This window comes from Panthera tigris, chromosome A3 (genome assembly GCF_018350195.1).
Source record: "Panthera tigris isolate Pti1 chromosome A3, P.tigris_Pti1_mat1.1, whole genome shotgun sequence".
Lineage (NCBI taxonomy): Eukaryota > Metazoa > Chordata > Mammalia > Carnivora > Felidae > Panthera > Panthera tigris.
Genome location: NC_056662.1, coordinates 112,491,201 through 112,513,747, shown reverse-complemented (window position 1 = coordinate 112,513,747; position 22,547 = coordinate 112,491,201). Strand labels below are relative to the sequence as shown.

The 22,547-nt window shown below is 41.4% G+C and overlaps 1 protein-coding gene across 9 annotated transcripts in view; it reads left to right on the top strand.

Moving 5' to 3' along the window:
• Positions 1-22,547, top strand: part of LTBP1 (latent transforming growth factor beta binding protein 1) — a 398,718-nt gene that overhangs the window by 202,173 nt on the left and 173,998 nt on the right. For all 9 annotated transcript variants that reach the window (XM_042982189.1, XM_042982190.1, XM_042982188.1 and 6 more), the window contains 2 exons: positions 3,947-4,171; positions 5,550-5,824. In XM_042982189.1, the coding sequence (XP_042838123.1) occupies positions 3,947-4,171; positions 5,550-5,824 (500 nt within the window). The remainder of the gene's footprint in view (positions 1-3,946; positions 4,172-5,549; positions 5,825-22,547) is intronic.

Genomic DNA, 22,547 nt, shown 5'->3' with positions numbered 1-22,547 from the left:
TAGGGGAATGCAAAAAAAGAAGTGCAACTAATGTTAATGCCCTCTAATTTAAAATGTTAGAAACACTAAGAATCAGTGTTTTATTTCTTTGAGTAGAACTTATCAAGAGTAGTTTGAATAGTTTGCTTTCATCTCGTTGTGTAACTTACGACGTGGAGTATCTTTTCTCTGCCACAGTGACTTGTCCTGGTCCTTCCTGAGTTTGGATCCACTCCCAACATGTTATCTTTGGTGCTTTCACAGCTGTGAACTGAGCGTTCCTTCCATGTCACTTCCTCTGGGACATCATTTTTTTCCCTCATCACCACTTTCCAATTTCAGTTCCACTGTTACCACTTTCTATTTTTTCGTTACACTTTGATTTTGTGTTGGCCCCATACCCTCTTTTGATTATGCACTTGTGTAAAAATGTCCTATGAGTTTATTACCCTGAGATGAGGGGGCAACGCACCTCCCTGTTTGCTGTCTGTGCACGAATTGAACAATATATGTGCCGGGACCAGTTGCCGACAGACTTGGAAGAAGCACGACTGATGAGAGCTCGTGCTCCACGAGTGTCATTCACGCAGGAAAAAGCTAGCAGTAAAGTTTGTGCTTTATGTAATTCATCATTAATACACTGAGACAACTAAAGTTGGAACTGTGTCATTGGGGAGACTGGTGTTATGTAACTAAACTGTGGTCTCTGAGATCCAAGAGTACTGGAACTATGCAAAGTGAAGAGTGCCTTATTCCGGTCACTTGTTTGTAGTACATTTAAATCTTGGCCTGGCTCTCCTTGCCCATTACATGTTGAGCACACCCACTGTAGCCAAGAGTTTTAGAAATTGAAATCGGAAGTGAACTAGGACTAATCAGGTGTTTGACTCAACATGGAGTCAGCTTTGACTCCTCTTCCCTAGCACCTCAGGCACTGGAGAAAGCATATGTCACATTCCATCCAGCATGGGCAGGCCCCGGACACAGTTTCTGGGCAGCTACGTTGGCGATTTTCCTGGTTCTTTCCTTCCTTCTCCGCCGTCTCCTCTCTTCTGCAGCCCGTTTGTCACTTCCTGTGTCCCATCTCCATGCTGTACTGATTTCTCCTTCTATCATTGTATTTGTGTATGACTCTGTTCTCATTGCTGTGATCCTAATCTGGGTGTTTGTCAACTTGTATTTCAAGTAGTGTCCTAACTGAATTCCCCACCTTCACTCACTGTTCCAACTACTCTCACATGCCATCACAAGAGGAGTCTTTCTGGAACAGTCCTTGAGTCTTCCTGAATTCTCTCCTTGAAGCTTCCGAGCTCCCTTACTGATTGTAGAATAAAACCCACACTTCTTACCAGGAGGACTTTAAGAGCTTGCATTGTCTGACTTGACTCAACCCATTTTATCACTTGACCCCTTGCCTCAGGAACCCAAGGTTTTAACAAGAGAGCCATACTCATTATCTCCCAAATATACCTGCCTCCTACTTTACACACATTATTTTCCCAAAAGGCACTTCTGTGTTTATGAATCTTGCCCAGTTTCAAAGACTTATCCCAAAGTCCCAAAGACTTATCCCTGTAAAGTCTATTGTGACTTTCCCAGAAATGAGTTTTCTCTTCTCTGATATTCCACAGGATTTACATTTTATATTTTCCGATTGTCACTTATATGCTGATCTGTACTGATAGTTACCATGTATTAGCTCCTCAGTTTTTTTTTGTTTTTGAAGGGCAGGGACTGAATCTTCTGTGGCACCTAGAATGGTATTTGCCAAAGTGGTAGGCATGAATTGTTTCATTGCTTCATCCAGTATTTTATTGATCTCTAGCTTTCTTCTTTTTTTTTAATGTTTATTTATTTAGAGAGCAGGGGAGGGGCAGAGAGAGAGGGGGGGAGAGAGAATCGCCAGCAGGCTCTACACTCTCAGCACAGAGGTGAACATGGTTTCAGTCTCATGAACCGTCAGATCGTGACCTGAGCCGAAATCAAGAGTTGGATGCTTAATTGACTGAGCCTCCCAGGTGCCTCTCCAGCTTTCTTCTAAAAGCTGAACTACATGCTGGAAGTAAAACATACCAAGAGGAAACCCGTGATCGCAGAACTCTAGTTGAATGAGGCATACAGAAAGGTAGTCAGACAACTAACTCATGCAGTAGTAAGCTCAGTGAGCTTACTTGTGATGAGTAGCCAATGAGAACCCATGGAAGTTCAGAGGAGGGGTACCAAACCCAGATGAAGGACAATTGGGAATGCTTCTAGAAGAGGTGAGGGTTAAACAGAGTCTAAAAGATAAGTAGGAGTTAGGTAGCTGAGGAGGACAGAAGGGAAAGAGGGTTCAAGCCAAGGACACAGGGTGGATAAAGCACAAGAGGTTCTCTGCAAACTGAAGAAATGAATGAAAGTCAATGTAGTGGAGTAAAAGAGAATGAGGTGAGATTTATAAGTGATAAAGCTTCACAAGGAACAGAGGTCCTGTGATGAGAGAGAAATGGACATACTTGATGAATGTTGACAAGGGAGGAGTTCTAGGCCTGGACGTTTGGATGGGTGAAATGGGGGAGCAGCAGTCTGGTTTCTGTTAAGGACCACTTGGTGAATGGAAGTATTGGCGGAAGGTGAGGAGTTCGATTTTGGACCTTTCCAGTTTGAGTCACGTGTGGAATATCTACACGAAGATACATTGTAGTAGACAGTTTGGAACTCAGCAGAAAGCTTTGGTTAGGAAATACCAATTTGGATGACATCACCATCTAACACAGTAAAATCATAGAAACAGTGTGTGTAGAATTAGTAAGGGCGAGAGGTTAAGAACAAGCCTTAAAGCATACCAGTACTTAAAAGGCATAGAAATGGAGTCTGCAAAGAATATTTCTGCAATGGTCTGAGAGAAAGGAGCACAAATAGATGAGTGAGATGTGATGGAAACCAAGGGAAAAATGAAATCCATCTATTGGGTTTAGCAACATGGAGCCCGTGAGTGATCTTGGTAAGAGTAGTGTCATGTAGAAGAGAGGTAGGGAGAGGGAAGCACAGCCTGGTCCAAGCCAGATGGTAGTGTGTCGAGGCAGTTCTTTTGAAAGGTTGGTCTTAAAAGAGGAGAAGACTTAAAAGAGAGTAGAAGCTGAAAGGAAATGGAGTTGAGGCACTTTTACTGTTCAAGTTGGTAGGAGTCTGATTATGTTAAGAGGCTGATAGGAAGAATTTTAGTTAATTAGGAGGTTGACTAAAAGCTGAAGTTAGCCAGAATTTAAAACTCTTCTTAAAATTCTTTACCCCACGTGTCCTTTTATCTTTCTTTATTCTTAATCTGTTAAAGCCCATACTACTAATCACTCTGGTACTTCTCAGTTTCACTGTGGTCTATCCCAAGGAGATTGCATATTCCTATAAAGCAGGATTCAGGCTCTTCTCCTCCCTGATTCTGGGTAGCACTTAGTTCCATGTCTTACGAAGAGAATACCTGTATCAAGAGATGCTTTAAACACTCATTTGTTTCTTTGTTTATTCTTTGAGGAAATAATGTCTGCTGTGTGCCAGGAATTATTCTAGGTGCTGAGGATATAAAAATCACTAAGCTAGACAGATCACTTTTTCCCAAGGACTTTATAGTCTAGGGAGACAGTTAACAAACAAGTAATACACTACAAAATCAAGGTAATTATAGGATGCAACAGATACTGAAAAGGACACTGTGATAGATAATAATCCTGAGTGGCTACTTTGAATTCTTTCCCTTGTCAGGGAGAACAACCACAAGCAATTGGAGAGTTAAATGGCTTTAGGTGGGAAGAAAAAGATAGTAATAGTCCATTGTTTTCATAGTGTAGTGACTTCTTTGTTGACTGTTACTAAAGTTATCAGGAATATGATGATTATCATGGGCTGTGGGTTTTGGGGATTCTGTTGATTGGTTGTTACTTAGCATTTCAGAAACTACCCACCTCTCCCCATTTTCTCTTTTCCCTTGTAGTAATTTGCCATCTTCCATGTATGAATGGTGGCCAGTGCAGTTCAAGAGACAAATGCCAGTGCCCTCCAAATTTCACAGGGAAGCTTTGTCAGATCCCGGTCCATGGTGCCAGTGTGCCTAAACTTTACCAGCATTCTCAGCAGTCAGGCAAGACATTGGGAACGCATGTTGTCCACTCTACACATACCTTGCCTCTGACCATGACTAGCCAACAAGGAGTCAAAGGTAAGGTTATTTATTTTCTTTTTGCCCATTCATCAGATGTCTGTTAACCTACCTAACTCATGTGGAAGCACGTATCTGCAGATGGCGGGACTGGTATTGAAACAGAGAGAAGTATGTGATCTGTGGCCTGGGAGATGGTGGCAGGGACAGAATATGGGCTCAGGTATGTGGCTGCAGTACTTTCTAGGCCATAGAGATTTAGTATCTAGGAAATAAAGTAAAAAGGAGCCCATCCTTTTATGCTGGCTCTTAGCACCAAGAGCTGTTACATTCATGTTTCTGGCAGGGCCTAGGAAATAGAAAGATGAGCAAGGCAGTGTTCAGACTCATATAGGATTAATGAGCTAGTGGATTGCCTAGTACCTGCTGGTGAGTATCGAGTTTATTTTGTAGTTGAAGAGCGCTTGGTTTTAGTTATAAACAATCAGTTAACCTCACTGGGCTTCAATTTATTCATCTGTAGAGGAAGGTAAAGTAGGTCACTTGGAGCTTAGAAATTCTATGACTAACTCATTCTTTCAAACCTGGCATCTCTTACACATGAACAATTTTTGAAAAGGGGTCAGAGAAGTGTTAAGGCCTTTAGTCTTTAAAACTTGAATGTTAGTTAGCATCAGAAGATGAAATTTTATTTGGAAGTTGCAGAAAGTAAATACAGATATAAAATATCACGTGTAAGTATTTTCCATAGTTCAGGAGTCCCACAGGTATGGACATGCCATAACATTCAGGATAAGGGAATTATGCCTTGTGGAACTGTATTTCCTCTTTTGACGTAGAAAGGTAAATCTTACAAGTTTGGCAGTAGAAACATTGAGAAATGCAAAAGTAAACTCTTGAGCCTTTACTACTGTCCTTTGATAAAGTGTACCCACCTGTGACCACAGGCAGCATGAAGTTTATTTATTTTGAGATGGAGAGAGAGAGAGAGCGCATGCGTGTGCGTGCACAAGCAGGGGAGGGGCAGAGAGAAGGAGAGACAGAATCCCACTAGACTCTGCACCATCAGCGCAGAGCCCGATGTAGGGCTCAAACCCATGAACATCGAGATCGTGACCTGAGCCGAGGTCAAGAGTTAGATGCTTAACTGCCTGATCCACGCAGCGCCCCCTACCCCCCCAAGAATATTCTTGTCTCGTGAATGTGTTACTGTGAAAGGTTTTAATGTCTCTTTATATGTCCAGTTTTACTCTTTAAAAGACACAAATCCAGGTTTAATTTGTGTTTTGAGTGTACCCTTTTATTCTCCAGAATTGATGGCCGTGCAGCAAAAATACATACATACTAGGTGTACGTTTATGTGGGTGTCTGTATTTGCTATCATGCTGACTCACTTGTTAATTATTCACGACTAAAATTTTCTCCTAATCTCTTTTAGTGAAATTTCCTCCCAACATAGTCAATATCCATGTGAAACACCCTCCGGAGGCTTCAGTTCAGATACATCAGGTTTCAAGAATTGATGGCCCAACAGGCCAGAAGACAAAAGAAGCTCAAGCGGGCCAATCCCAAATCTCTTACCAAGGGCTTCCCGTCCAGAAGACCCAGACCGTACATTCCACGTACTCTCACCAGCAGGTCATTCCCCATGTCTACCCTGTGGCTGCTAAGACGCAGCTTGGCCGGTGCTTCCAGGAAACCATTGGGTCACAGGTAAGCAACATTGCCCTGCCCATTTGGGTAATGCATTATAGATATGGCATTTTAATAGGAAAGCCAGACTTGGCAAAATGGTTTTCAATAGATGGGGTTGACAGACTGACCCCTGGGCCCATTTTTTGTAAATACAGGTTTATTGGAACATAGCCACATCCATTCATTTACATACTGTCTGTCCTTCCATGCTGTTGGCAACAGTTATGTAGCGTTGGTGAGATCATGGGGTCCCCAAATCCTGAAATAAGGCCTGTAAAGCTCTTGACAGAAAAACTTTGCTGAACTCAGTCTATAATATTAAGTAGTGATCTTCCAGAAATGCTTCCAGAAGTCCATGATTGCCTGTTTATATATTTTTTTACTTAAGGTGATCTGTGAATAAAATAAGTCAGGCATGAGATATGGTATGTGAGATGTATTCTGCAAAGATGTTTGAAAACATTTATGCCTTTTTGCAACAGTTTCAAGAGACAAATGCCAGTGCCCTCCAAACCTGTAGGTTGTAGGTACAGAGGAATTTTGACCCCTTTGTGCAGTGATAACTTGGCATCTTCTTTCTGCTAATAAAAATTCGTAACTACCATGGCAATGCAGGAATTGTTTGACGTGCATTTTAATATTGAATTTGCACGTCACTTTAGGCCTATATTTATACCATAAAGTGAGAGAAAGGCTGAGTTTTCTTTAAAACTCACTGTTGAATATACATAGCAAAGACAATATAAATATATTGGTTCCTGTACCTCAGCCATGTTGTGCTACTTGCTTTGGGATCACATGATAATGTTGTGGCTTTTTCCTGTGGTTCTGCTCTTGTCATTTCATATGGTTTGGATCCCCCATGAGAAGAGTCGGTGAGATAAATGTATTATTATTCCTCTGTTGTTACCTGATTATTAGAAAATTAGTGTGTGTGTGAAGTATTTGTAGGTAATAGAGTCAGTTGTTACTGCTTTAGAAACCTAGAAAATGCTTTTTAGGTACTAGACAAGTGTACGGTCGGGTTGTAATCTTTCTTCTGGGGCAGTAAAACAAAATTGGTTTATAGACCCAGCTAGAAAAGAGAACCCATGTGAATAGAGTTAAAGGTCTTGGCTAGAGCTATGGCCCCAGCAGTAGGTGCTAGGAGACCAGCTTCCTTATCTGTAAGGTAGAGATAAGAATATGGGGGTTTGTCAAGATGAGACATGTAATGTGTCTGCTTTGCAAATGTTGTAGAACTCTGCAAATATTAGCTTAAAAGGTACTTATCTATCCAGATAGTCAAACTTAAAAATAGAGTAGGTGATTGCTTATGTCCTGTAATTTTAGTAAAGCAAGGAAGGCTTGATCCCCCAAACACCACCTTTGTTGTCTGCCTACAGATACTTGAAATGCTCACTGAAGGGAACCTTTTCATTCCTCAGTTGAAGACCAGGTTTAAGCAAATGCTTCTTGGAGAAGGAACATCATCAATTTAAATTTAGCTTAGAAGTAAAGACTGGATTTTGTGCTAAGGTCAGGTTTCGGTAGGGACAGTGGGGCTGAAGATAAACTTCATACTTCACAATGTTGCCCCAGAGTAGCCTTGGAGAGAGAGGGTGATATTGGTGCCATTTGCATTGTTTAGCCATTCCAGCTTAGATTGGTCACGAGAAAGGAAAAGGCAGGTCCTTTTAAAACTCTGTGCCCAGTATCTTTCTCCCTAATTTCCAAGTTGGACACAGAGCCTAAAAAGCAAGAAAATGAGGTATTAACAAACTTACCAGTTTTGTATAATAGTAGGCTGAGGATTGCGAACTAGAAAGGATAAAAACAAACTATTTACTTTCAAGCGTAAGCTGGACAGTACAGTCAAAGCAAGCTGGATAATTGGTAGAGTTCCCCAAATAATTCAAACTCCGTGGAATACTTTTGCCTTATCTGGATACTCTTCTGACTTCTGGTCAGAATGATCCAGACAATGATCTCAGTTCTTAATTTATTTTGCATGTGTAGTCACTAATACCCAGCTTCAAAATAAGACCTGTTTTCAAGAAAACACTCTTACTGTTACTGAGAAATGTTGCTGCATGCCTATGATTGTCCAGTAATTTGTGTAATTAGGATGATCGAGACATTAAAAAATACATTTCTGGCAAATAGTCAATAGTATATAAGACGTGTCCCTACAGAGGTGCTGGAAAATATGTGTGCTTTCTAGCTATAGTTAGTTTGCAAACAAAGCTCCACGAGGTGGTGTAGGTAGATTTTTAAATGAATTGCAGAAACAACTGTGTAAATGCTCCTTCGGTGTGCATTGCGTTGCTTAGCGGGAACACTCTCATTAGCTGCAGATTTTGGCTCTTGAGACTTCGAATGCCTTAGAGTTATCAGTAACTGTGTTTATGTGTTACCATGAGAGGTCACATACGAAACAAATTTGGCAGAAACTGCTTTTGTGTCTATGGCACATTCTAATAGTAAACTTGGGGTTGAAAGTTGAACATGAGCTATGATCATGTATTTAAATTCAGGGCATCTTTGTATAGTGGAATGTCAGGAATTGCTTCAGTGGTAGAGGAAAATGCATGATTGGTTAGGAAGGCAAGCTCCCACAGAAGTGGGGGAGAAGAATTAAAGGAAAGAGAACATGGCAAGAAATGGAGAAGGGAGTGTTAGGAAAGACCAGAGAAGCAAAATAGCTTGGGATTCCTGGCATGTATTTGTACAGATAACAAGCCCCTTACACCTGAGGCATAGTGTGATATAAATGACTTAGTATCAAGGTAACACTTTCATGAAGCCCCCCTTCACCATGCAGTCAAATTCAGAATTGTTTCAAGTGGGACAACCGACATTATGTGCCTCCTGATGTGACACAGTATGGAGTTTCCACATCATCCTTGAAGTATTCTTGCCAAAAATATTTAACCTGAATCTAACAAAGCCTTTACACCTAACCTATCTAGCTCATAGGCAAAGGGGAAACAAACTAAAAACATCACACACATATCTCCTCCAGCAGACAGATTCATAATGTAGGATATTATAACCTGGCTTCTTCAAAGAAAAAATCTTCTCATGAGGGAAAACAAGAAAAGCAGAGTGACTTTTCTAGAAAGAGACAAATGAGACCCAATGACAAATATAACATATGAACCTTAATCAACTCTTAGCTAGAAATACGCGCGCACACACACACACACACACACACACACACACACACACACACAAAACACCCGGCTCCAAAGGATATTGGAGAAATCTAAATAGGGCTGGATATTAGATGATATTCTGGAATTACTATTATTTAGGTAGGATAATGATGTGGGGGTTATGTAGGACCATTCCTTATTCTTGAGAGATGAATGTTCAAAGTTTTAGGGGTAAAACGCCATGATGGTTATGGTTTATTTTCAAATACATCTCATACACAAATAAGACAAAATTGTAATAGTTGTTGACCCCGAGAGGTAGGTATTCAAGTGACTGTCTCAGAATATGTGAAAGTTTCTTGAGGAAAAGAAACAAAAATGATAACTGTCTAGACTTAGAATAATCAAATTTTAAGTTGAACTCGAAAGCTGTAACTTTGATACATTTTATGAATTTTTAGAGAGTAATTTTAAAAGTTTCAACTTAGGAAAGAATGGGGTGGGTGGATGTGGGGACGGTAGACATGAGGAGGCCATGGAGGAGACGTTGGCTTCGCTCCATTTGTGAATTGACCAGGGTCCAGTCTAAGAAGTTAACTTGAAAATAAAGATGAATTCCTGAGCTTTTGTAAAGAATCAAGCATCAGGATTTGATTATTGGCTGTTGTGGGGGATTTAAAAAAAAAAAAAAAAGAATGTGATAAGTTGGACCGTTCTGAATTTCCTTGCTTCAGAAATCAGATAAATGCTCACAATGATTGATTAACCCTGGGGAAGGGTTGTAAGATGAAGATGAGTAGCTACATCTTTGTTTTAAGCAGCCCCATCCTTGACTGACATCAAGAATGGTGTGTTCTTGAGTATCAGTCGGGAAGTCTAATGCTGTTTCAGAGATGGAGTGAGAGTAGATGAGTGGAGAAGATTCATTGAGCAGCAAATAGCTCTAGTGGTGATAAATTCGTGAGAACAGTGGACATTTCTTTGGCTTGTATTATGAAGAGAAAAGAGCAGGAATAATGGGATTGGGAATTTATAATGTCACACACTTGACAGAGTGTGACAAGGTATGGGGGGGGTAGAGCTGGGGGAGGAATCAGGCCTATCGTTTTACTGTTGGAGAAAGTGCTGTTCCATCTTTTAAGTCCTAAAAATAATTTCTTCTTTAGATCACATAGAGTATTGATTTCTGTGTGAATTGAGCTGGATACAGGCATTGCTAAAGTCATATTCAAGTATTAAAAGAGTAGAAATTAATAGAATGCATGGTGTGGCTAAGAGGATGGATTTCTTGAATGTAAATCGAATCTGAAGCAGTTAACAAGTCGTAATTTTGGCAGTTATCTCTCTGTGCTACCTGAAGTAGTTGTGGGTGGGGGGTGTTCTCTGTATATATTTGAAAACATTTTGGAAAGTCTACTCACTGTATAGATGAAGTTAGAATTACAATTTCCGATGGTTAAAATTACCAACTATTTTTAGGAAAATCTTGTGTTATTTCACATGCTGGAAATGTGAACATTTCCGTGCTGGTTTTCATCTCTAAGAAGAGGCCAAATTTCAGAAAATACCCCCTCAATTTCTTTTTGCATCACAGGGACATTGAATATGTATACTTTTTCTGTTGTACAAGGGTTTCCTTTGTTTTAAGTTGGTTCTCTTAATAGTGACCCAAATTTGAAACTTACTTGGCATTTGAGTGTCTGTTTTACGCAGGTTTTATTTGTTGCCCAGTTGCCGGCAACAAACATTTGCAGTGACCTAATGATGCCAGATGGTATGAAAAGACCCTGTCTGAGAAGTGTTTAGAATCACGAGGTAGGGCTTGGGGTCCAATGTCCACGCTTGGGTCTGCCTTTGCCTGGTTGTGCAATCATGTGCTGTTCTAAATGTGGGAACATGCCCCTTAATTAGACACAGACGTACAAGATGAGACAAAAAGTCCAAATGCTTCAAGACCTTCCTTTTGCACATGCCAAAAGAGCAGAAAATTCTGCATATAAACACCTGAGTTAACGAAGAACAGAAATACTGGAAAACCTGAAGTAGGTCTAAACAGAAAAGATATTTTTAGTACAGTGCTTTAGCACAGATAAAGATGCTCAAGCAACACCCAAACCTGCTTGCAACCATAAAATGGCCATAACAGTTAAAAAAATAAAACAAAACAAAACCGTAAGAAACAAACTCTGTGTTTTCATTTAAATTTTCTAATATGTATTCACTACAAAAAAAAAAAATCCTTATGTGGATTAAGGAGAGAAGAGAGCAGTACTTGTGAAATCCTGAAATTACTGGAAAAGCCTTTATTTCCTTTCCTTCCCGGTCATACAAATAAGAAGAGCAGGAGCAAAACTGAGTTAAGATGACTTGAGAATTATTTAGGGGTCCTCCTAGAGGTTCTAGAAGTTGTTCCAACAGTTCTCTTTAGACAGGAAAAATGGAAACTGGATGGGCCATTGGATAAAAAGTTTATATAATTGGAGATAGGTCTCTTTTGGCAGATAAATTCCATAACATCCTCAGGCTCTAAATCTTAGTCCTAACACACACACACACACACACACACACACACACACACACACACACAATTTTTGAAGGGCCAAACAAATGGACTTGACTTTTGTTTAAAAAAAACTTTTTTTAAAGTAACCATCGTGGAGAAATTAACAAGAAACTGTGATCTCATCAAAGTGGGAACTCTCCTAATTACACAGCTGAAAGTACTTTTTATCTTTCTTTCTTTCTTTTTTTTTTTTTAAATTTATTTATTTCTGTTGAGAGTGAGAGTGCCAGTGGAGAAAGGGGCAGAGACAGTGAGAGGGAGGGAGGATAAGAATCCCAAGCAGGCTCTGGTTCCATGCTGTCAGTGCAGAGCCCAGTCCCTGGCTCACTTGATCTCACCAACCGTGAGAACATGACCTGAGCCATAATCAAGAGTCAGGCGCTTAACTGACTGAGCCACCCAAGTGCCCCTGAAAGTACTTTTTAAAAAGTCTCAGGGCACCTGGGTGGCTCAGTTGGTTAAGCATCCAACTTCGGCCGAGGTCATGTTCTCGCAGTTCTTGAGTTCAAGGTCTGCATCCGGCTCTGTACTGATAGCTTGGAGCCTAGAACCTGCTTCGGATTCTGTATCTCCCTCTCTATCTCCTCCTCCCCTGTTCATGCTCTGTCTGTCTGTCTCTCTCTCGCAAAAATAAATATTAAAAAAAATTTTTTTAAGTCTCAATTTTCTGTGACAGGACTTTGAAGAAGAATATTTCTTGGTTTCTACCACACAACAGCCAGTGAGAAAGTAGGGAAGCAGATGCTTGGCCTGTCAGTTCCACAAGGCAGAAAAGATACATATGGATAGATACTGATGTGGATTGATACCACAGACAGACTGTAGACTTTGCAAATCTGTTCGCAGTGAGGATGAGAATTCAGGACTCAATTAAAGGAGCTGTGAGAGTATGTTCTGCTTAGAAATCTATTCTTTAATTTCCACAAAGTCCCCTCTGCTGTGACCTAAGAGCATTGCGAGGATGAGGCCTAAAAGTAGGGTAAAAGACGTGGTTTAGGATATTCTGACAGGGGTGATGCTAGAGTCATTGTGACACTCTTCACATTGACTATTTCCCTTTACAAGCTACATAAATCGATGAGACTTCTAAAGAAGGAATAACTAGGAGCGCCTGGTTGGCTCAGTAGGTTGAATGTCTGACTTCAGCTCAGGTCATGATCTCCTGGCTTGTGAGTTCGAGCCCCATCTCAGGCTCTTGGCTGACAGTGCAGAGCCTGCTTCAGATCCTCTGTCCCCCTGTCTCTCTGCTTCTCTCTCTCTCTCTCAAAAAATAAGTAAAACGTTTAAGAAGGAATAACTATAAGACATTTTACCAAAGTCGCTTGGCCTCTCACTTACATATCATCCCTTATGTGGGAAGGAGAACTGGGTCAGCATTGGGTACAGGTGTGTATGTGGCCCTCACCCCTTACCCATTTCCCCAGCCACATGCTTTTGGGGGCAGGTCTGTCCCTGGTGAACTTGGCCTTCATCTTCTTGCAGAAGTACTGCAGGGCAGTGAGTGGGAAAGGCAGGGCCAGGGCTACCAGACATCTGCCTTCTCTGTGAGCAGAGAGCCCCAATGGGGTATGCTGATTGCATTTACTGAAGTTTGGCCTCCTTCAGGTGGAATAAACCATTAACACCAGGCACTTCCTATGACATCTGGGTTTTTCTTCAGTGTCCCACTCAAATACTCCTTTGACATAATCTAAGAAATATTTAATTGAGTGTTAGTGAGTCTGGTTGTCTCCAGTGGCTCTCAAATGGCCACCCTTGCCAAACCTTACCTGTGTCAACTGCGGAGGTATCACCGAAGGTGTCACACACGTGTCAGCGATGGGTGCCTGGAGCTCTCCAGTGTTGGCTGGTCTGGTTCCAGCAGCCTTTGCCAGACAGACTTCGTTCAGGGCCTCTCTTCCTTCGAGTTTAAAAGATCAGTAAAGACCCAAAGGGAGAAGGAGCTGTATGTGAAAGAGAATGTGTCTGCATGTCTCTGGGCTTCTGCCAGTGGCCAGGGAAACTGCTAGCTTTACTTGGGGAATGTGGGACTAAGACATTAGGATAATCAAAATATAGATTCTTAGAACTGAAGTAGGCTACTTGAGAGAATGGATGATGACCTAGACGCATTACCCTTCCTACTGCCTGATTCCGGTCTTTACCTAGGCCAATGTCTGCACCTATGCACGTCAGCTTTGGCTGTTCCCTCACCCTAATCTCTTAAATAGCCAAGTTTATGCTTTCTTGGTCCTCCTCAAGCACCTCCTCTCAGATGTTTTTCATTTTATTGGCAGTGACAGTGCCTTTATCATGACTGGAAATATCAAATTTCCATGTTTTATGCCTCTAGGGCTCACTCAATACCCCTATTAATAATTAGATTCCTGTTTTTGCTGAGGAACAGGCCTTGAGATTAATTATAGGGCAGTTTGGAGTGGAAGCATGTTATGTCACTTCTGAATTTGGCAAAGTGATATGGTTTTGTGGTCATTCCATTTGAAGATGGCAATATGCTGGAAGTAGTTTTAAGAGCCCAAGGTATGGAGCTCCTCGGTGGCTCAGTTGGTTAAGCGTCTGACTTTGGTTCAGGTCATGGTCGCACAGTTCATGGGTTTGAGCCCCATGTCAAGCTCTCTGCTGTCAGCAGGGAGCCCACTTCAAATCTTCTGTCCCTCTCTCTCTGCCCCTCCCCCACTTATACTCACTGTCTCTCTCAAAAATAAATAAATTAACTTAAAAAAGCCCAAGGTTTGAATTGATGTTTGACTTAGGCTCTATACATTACAAAAATGTTTAAAGACTCAGCTGGTATTCTTGGGTCTGTTGTTTCTTGGCCTTGCCAACATGGTCCCTTAGAATTGAGATTTGCTAAAACAAAGTAGAATCATTCTGGTTTACTTAAACACACACACACACACACACACACACACACACGCGTACAGAAAAACCAAAATAAACCCCAGTCCTCTGGAATCTGACCCATAAATTTGTGGAGAAAAAGCAACACTGATGTTGAGAGATGACAATGACTCCATTGCCCTGCCCTGCCCCTTCTCCCACATTGAGGACAGATAGTACAGGTTTCTTTTTCTTTCTCATCCTTCCATTTTTTCTTTCTCCTCTTGTCTTCTTTTGTGAATCAAAAAATTTACATATCAATGTATCAAATGGAATATTCTTTTCAGTGAGGCCCTTTATGAGACTGTGCATTTATTCTAGCAATGGCTGTTGGGCCAACAGATTGGAAATTTCCGTTTCGAAGGGATTTTTCAGAACTAGTTAATGGAGCTGCATGAGAAAATTTGTCTGTCTGTGATCTTGTGCAGCTCCCTCATTTGCTATATTCTCAGTGGCTTGAAGGCTTCCAGGGGTCAGTTCAGCCTCCAGAAAGCAAGGATTTGTACCATTGGATATTTGAAGTAGCATGTCTTCATCCCTGAAGAGAATTCTGAAATCCACGCAGAGGAGTTCTAAATATTTTGAATAAAAACAGCAATGCTTTCAAGATGACACTTTGAAGAGGTCTGGTTTAGAATGTGCAGGCCTTAATGGAGCTGTTAAGAAAATGGTTTGAACATTCTGTGGCTTAGGGGCAGGCATCCTGGTAAGATGCTGTGTTTTTATAAAATTGATAGCTGATAGAGAACACTGACATTTATGACCTTACTTGACCTTAAAAATAGGGAAAAGTTGGTATTCTTGTCTCCCATTTACTTATGTGAAGCCTGAGACTCAGAGATGGAGGTGATGTTTCCATGTCCATAATCTTTTTCCGTTTTTGCAAGCTCCCTGTCTCTCTGGCCCTCAGTTTGTGTGTGTGTGTGTGTGTGTGTGTGTGTGTGTGTGTGTGTGTGTGTTTTCATTTTTCAAATAACTGGTTTGCCTGAGAAGACTACCAAGGCCACTTTTAGCCCTGCAGTCCTCTGACTGGTACGTTTGACATCTTTCTTCTTTTCCATCTTATGTGCCACCAATAGTTACATATGCACAGGGCCTATGGACAGAGCAAACTGCACAAAAATGAGATACGTCAAGACCTACTAGGGACGCTTGGGTGGCTCAGTCGGTTAAGTGTCTGACTCTTGATTTCATCTCAGGTCGTGATCTCACGGTTCATGATTTCAAGCCCCATATCGGGCTCTGAGCTGACAATCCCTGCTTGGGATTCTCTGTCTCTCCCTCTCTGCCCCTCCCCTGCTTGCGCTCTTGTGCTCTCTAAATAAAGAAACTTAAAAAAAATACCTACAGTGATTTCTCAAATCCAGCCTGTATTGGTACCTCCAAAAAGTCTTCTGAAGTCCTTCACCCACATGTACTGTCTTCTGTCTGAACTCTACTTACTGCATTTGGAATCCCGTCAGACCATTTTGAATTTAATTATCTCAAAATTGTTGATTATGAACCTCTTTTCCCCACAAGGCTATGCTTTTCACGAGGGCAGGGCCATTTAGGAATTGAGCTCAGTGCTGGCGGCAGAATAGATTGTGCTGTAGTAATAAATTAACATGACAAAAGCTTGCATTTTGCTTGTGCTAGGTGTGTAAGGGGTAAGCCAGGAGCTCTGTGCCATCGCTCTCTGTCAGGCTGTTGGGTTTCCACTATGTTAAGACTGTGCTATCCGGAATATGTGGCCTCTTTAATTCCTACAGCACGGGGAGAGAGGTGCTGCAAGGGACATTGCTTTTCCCACAACCCTTGTTCAGAGTGAGTCACTTGGCCCCGCCTGTCAGGGCTATGGACTCCATCGTGGCCCTCCCAAAACATATGTTGGAACCTTAATCTCCAGTGTGACTATATTTGGAGATAGAGTCAATAAGGAGGTAATTAAGATGAAATGAGTTTGTAAGGGTGGGGCCTTGATGTGATAGGATTTGTGTCCGTCTAAGAAGTGACCCCTGAGAGCTCACTCTCTCTGCCCTGTGTGGACACAGCAAGATGGCAGCGTCCTGCAAGCCAGGAAGAAAGACCTCACTAGAGCTGACGGTGATGGTGCTCTGATCTTGCATTTTAAGCAGAACGGAGAGAAAATGGATGTCTGTTCTTCAAGCCCCCCGGTCTGTGATATTTTGTTACAGTAGTCGGAGCTGACCGATGCAGTTAGGAAGCTGGCACATGCTGGGAAGCTGGGACAAGTGGTTCTTTGGTGAGCAGTGAATGTTCCTGCCACAAGTGGCAGAATGTGGTCAAGACAGACCTGGTTTCCTGCTCCCGGGGAACTCAAGAAACCTATTAATATGATTTGTGGCGTTCAGTTTTTCTACACTATTTGCAACCAAACCACAGGTAATTATTAGTTTTGAGTTCTGTGTACTTGGATAAAACACAGAAAAACTGAAAGCTTAACCAGATGAGGCACGTGTTGCAATTTACACAGCGGTATGAGGCCTGAAATGTTTTTTGTTCCTTGCAGTATCTCTACATAGAAAAAAAAAAAAAAAAGAAAAGAAAAGAAACTGAGAAGCACCGGAGCTTAATATAGAAAATTTCCTTCAGTACAGTTGTAGAAGTAAGCACTGGGGAAAGAAGCCTTTATGTTCATCATTTTGGGAGTGATCCAGTTGCCATAGTAATAACAACCCTCCCTGTATGCCCATCTTGATTTCCTCCTGAGCATGAGTCTGTCTTTTTAGTCACATCCTCGGTAATGGAACTTTGAATAAATTTCATGTTCTCACCATCTAAGGCTAGGATTTATGATGTGATTTGTGTTGTTTTGCTGTAAGGACAGGGTAACGGGAATTATGATGTCAGAATATAATCATGACAATACTTATTCTTTTTACGGTGTAAAAATAGCAACACACATATATCACAACTGATGAAATGCTTATTAAATCATTGTAGAGATGGAGAAAATAGCCCAAATTTAATTGTTTCTTTAGAAAAGATATCAAGTCGAATCGTAAGTTTCATGCTTAAGAATTTTTTTTCCCTTTGTATGTTACTTTTTAAAACCATTTTTGCCTTAGCGTAACTTTTAAAATATCGTTTCATAAACTAAAGTAGTTGTCTGGAATTCCTTGAAGCCTATGGTTTGGCTTCAGCGGGCTTTAAACAAATACACTGTCAGAAATCAACGTGGATACGTTTCCAGCAGTTAATGCCCTAGTCATAGTAGATATTTTGTAAAATCAATAGCCTGAAATATCAGAGGATTATGGTTGTATCAGATACCCCAAATGCCTAACATTGTTTTAATTACTCTAATAAAAGAAAGCTGGGTGGATTAAAAAAAAAAAGCAAAAAAAAAAACCTTGCTTATAAAGAATGTTCTGCTCAAGCCAAAGCAAATTTTTTACAAGTTCTTTAAAAAATCTGGAAGTATTTAAGCGCTTTCCTCTTCTTATGAGACAATGCCTGTTACCCCGCCAGTGCTCTGTCGTACAATATTCCCCTTTATGACAACAGGCCTTAGGACAAGTTGATCAAATATGTTGTTCTAGTTGCATTAATGATAGGCTTAGATATTGGGACCCTCTTTCTTACTGGCGCATAGAAATAAACATATTTAATGTTCTAGTGCATGGACATTGAAGAGCTCTCCTGAGGTTTTCCAGTTTAGTTTGGAGCCATGGTTGGCCCAGAGGCCATAGGAACACCGTTTTAGTCAGAAGACGGACAGAAGTCACTTTGCCGGAGTGGAGATATGTTTATATCATAGCGAAAAGATTGATGATAGGAATAAAGAGCTGTGATAGAAGTTTGGATTCATCCACCCCATTGCGTGTACTTGGAACTTTTCCCATAAGGGACCTCATTCTGGTTCTTATGAAAAGAAGTCCAAGATTTCCAAAAAAGGGGTTCCCATTCTTCAACCAGATATAGAGTACTGAGGGTATAGCTTCTGTTTGCCAGAAAACCTCAGTTTGTACCAGAATGTTGGGGTAAAGTTTTCTGGGTCTGGGTGGGGGTGAACGTGTCAGATGCATGCTTGGAGTAATTTATGGGACACCCATGCCGTGTAGGTTGATCAATCACAATGTGACCTTGCAATGGGTCCCAGCTCAGGATAGGCAAAATTTGCATTTCCATGACCATCTTGAGTAATTTCTGATAGTTTGCCTATTTGATAATCATATATGATTCATTATAATTAATCTAGAGAGTGGCTGTTGAAAAGCCATGACTGTTTTCAGGAAGATAGAGCTGCTTTTTTGTGAGCACTGATTAGCAGAAGAGGGGTGAGCTGGGAGGGTAGGGTCAAGAGGAGGAGGCCCATCCTAGTATCACTGATCACACTGATCTAGGTCAGGGTGTGATGCTAGGCCTAGGAAGTCTGCATCATCATGGAATGTACTGTATCAGTCTGGCAGGCAGGAGACATTTAAGGAACCTTGCCCTTCATAGGATTTCCCTGACACAGGAAACCATTCCACTTACAACCTCCAGTTATCTTCTACCCCTGCACTGGAGCCTTTATAAAATCATAGAATTTAGGCACATCAATGAGTATTAGTAATTAGTCTGTACGTAAAACTTAATTGATGAGGAAGCTAAAGTCTAGAGAAGTAAATTAGTTGCTTCACATCTCGTATCTCTGGTTGGTGAGGACTGAAACTGAGCCTTTCTGGTTGCTACTCCAGTGTTCTTTCTACTATTCCATCCTGGTTTAGCCCATCTCTTGTGGTCCCGGGGTGTTCACAAGGAACTGTTGCTATCTGTGTAAGTAGGCTCAGGCTGCCATAGCAAAATACCATAGTCTGGGTAGCTTAAGCTATCCAAACTTACTTTCTGCAGTTTGGGAGATAGGAAATCTGAGATCAAGGTGCTCACAGATTAAGTTCCTGGTGGAGCTCTTTTCCTGTTTTCAGACACCCACCTTCTTGATGTGCTCACGTGACAGAGAGAGAGAGAGAGAGACAGAGAGAGACAGAGAGAGAGTGAGAGTGTGTGTGTCCCTGTCAGTCAGTCAGTGGTTTATGCTGTGGTCTTTATTCCCTTCCTTGTAAGTACACTAATCCCACCCGGGAGCCACACTCTTATGACTTCATCTAAACCTAATTACTTCCCAAAGGCCCTGCTCTCTGTACCATCACGTTCGAGGTCAACGCTTCAACTTAGGGATTTGGGGGATGAGGCACACATTCCGTCTGTAACACTAGCTTAGTGTGAAAAGACAGCTGTATTTCCTGGGACCTGTCTTAGTGAGTTCCACATTCTGCAGGGTTTTATGATTAAGCCATGGCTGCTTATGGTCAAGAGGTGCAGAGTGGGCTCTGTTATTTTGGCTTCGTGGTCTTGGTCTTCTTACCAAGACGTGGTGCGTGACCAAAAAGATCTGGATGTCCCCAAAGTGAAATTTGCTGCTTGAACATTGATATTAACTGGTTGAATTATTGTCATTCAGTGACATCATGTTGTGTTTCTCGAGGAGAATTAAAATGAAATCCACATGATTATACATCTTTCCACAGCATTAATTCTCTGAGCACTTTTCACTAGCCTGAGCACTTTTGTGAAAACCTGAACATTTTTAGGAAAAACGTAATACCTTCTTTTTCTTTTCATATTTCTTAAAAAATTTTAAAAGTGTTTATTTTTGGGAGAGAGAGAGAGAGAGACAGAGTATGAGCAGAGGAGGGGCAGAGAAAGAAGGAGACACAGAATCTCAGGCTCCAGGCAGGCCAGACCCCAATGTGGAACTCAAACCCATGGACCACGAGATTATGACCTATGCCGAAGTCAGACGCTTAACTGACGCTACCCAGGTGCCCCTCTTTTCATATTTCTATATCTAAATTACTTCATGTATCCTTTCTTGACAAATTGAATCTGGCATGTGGGATACTGAATAATTGTTGGGTTACTTAGTCCTTTGTTAAATAAACCCAAGTTTCTAGGTGAGGGGCCTGGACAAAAGGGTCTAATATTGATTGTGAGCCTGGTACATGCTGGCTATCTGACTGTCTTATACGTATTGTCTCAGTCCTCTTGAGAGCTCTCTGGAAATGGGCATTTTTAGTTACGTTTTATAGAGTTTGAATGTTTTGCCTATAGTAAAATACATGGTTAATTGGTAAAGTGAGGACCCATCTTGGTCCAACATCAGAAGATATGCTCTTAGCATTTACTCAGTTATGGGTCATCTTTATTACACTACTTCTCATTTGGTCCACAGGGAAGGTGATTGTGTGGAAAGATCAGTTTCACATTCAGATAGCCCTAATTCTAATGGATGTGGAGATGCCTGGGTATTTGCTTTGTGGTAGGACATCTTTTGTTGGGGATAGCATTTGTTGGGGAAAGATCTTGTTCTGTGCTTAACTTAAAACCTCCCTTCTACTCTTTCTTTGAGGAGTAGTATAGCTAATGGGCTTTTAATAATTAGCCAATTTTGGGTTTTTTGGTCCTCTGATAACTGTTCATGTTGACCTTAAATGTAATTTCTTCATTTTTTTCCCCCCATAAATGATATACTCTTTGCTGTTAATTCTCTTTTACTCTTGAGAGGGGGTATCAGATGTGGAAAACTGTACTTTCATAAAAACAATCTTTTCCCCCTCTTTTTCTTCCTCTTTATCAATATTTCTGTGTTTGCCATTACTTCAAAGATGCCAAATATTTCAGTGGACACCATCCAAAACATTTTGCTTTGGGAAAATGAACTATGCTGTTTCCTTTTCCCTCTCTCCTGATTAATTTTGGTATCTAACTACAAATTAAATCCCCGATTTGGAAAACTCTCCATGGCTTAGCTCTACCTCATTCTCTGACTTTCCCCACCCACTGTCTCTGTTCCTTCGTCCTTGGCCTGCCTTCCTCTGCCCTTCGCCTCCCACCCACCTGTGCCTGGGTCCTCTCCCAGTTGGTGGTCAGTCTTGGGCTTAGCCAGCGCTGTTCCATCTCTTTGGAATCTGGCTCTCCAGTCCAGCCGTTGAGTCACCGCCTGTTTGAGCCCCTGGCCAACACAGCCCTGCAGCACTCTTGCAGGAGCTGCAGTGAGTCAGCCTTCTCTGTTCTTTCATGTTTTACTTGAGTGAATCTTAAAAATCTGCATTACTTTAACTTTTTAAGTTCTGTTTGTGTCTTTGGCTCCAGTGCCTTTTTCTCTTTGAGGAAACGTTCTTTGTTTAAACTCAGTACTTTATGCAGTATGTATGCAATGGTTCCTGATAACAAAGTAAAATGAGTTCTACAGATGTAATAGGGATAATTCTTAAGAGTATTTTGATATTATTGTTTTTAAATGTCTTAAAATTTTTTTAAGTTTATTTTGAGAGAGTGAGCAAGCACAAGTCAGGGAGGGGCAAGAGAGAGGGGAGAGAAAGAATCCCAAGCAGGTTCCGCACTGTCAGCAAGGAGCCCGATGCAGGGCTCAGAACCTTGAGATCATGACCTGAGTCAAAACCAAGAGTCAGATGCTGAACTGACTGAGCCACCCAGGTGCCCCTTAAATGTCTTTCTTTAATAGGAAGGCTAAGTAGTGGCCGTGACATGGTGGCCATCTTTGTGGAGTGGCCCTTTTACTACTGAAATATCTGAATGCCTTTAACAAATTTATGATAAGAGGCTAACAAATGGCCAGCATTTGAACATTTTATGGGTTGTACTCACACGAGACTCAGCTGAGAGGGCAGATGGGGATCCAGCCAATGCTCTGTTTACTGAGTGCTGTGTCCTGATGCAGAACACATCTTAAGGGTCACATTTTTCTAATCCCCATAGAGGGGCAGAAGGGATAGGGCGGCCCTTTTTGGACATGCATAGTTTGATCTCACCACAGTCCTTTGTAGTTGGGATTATTGTCCCACTGTCCCATTACCAGCCCAGAGAGGCTGGACAATCTGGTGAACATCTCTACTCACAAGAGAGTAGGAATTTAGATCCAGGTTTACTGACTACAGCCCAGCACTCTCTTCTTTTACTCCCTACTGGACCTTCCTTCCTCAGAACCTGGCACAACACAGCCAACGCTCTTAGAACGAGGATATTATAGGTACTAGTAATTTTAACATAGGAAAATGAGATCTTATGAAACCACACTCCAATATTTATCATAATCTCTTTAAATTATTGTTCATCTCTAGAACATTTCCAGTGGTGAGTTTTTAGGTGACAA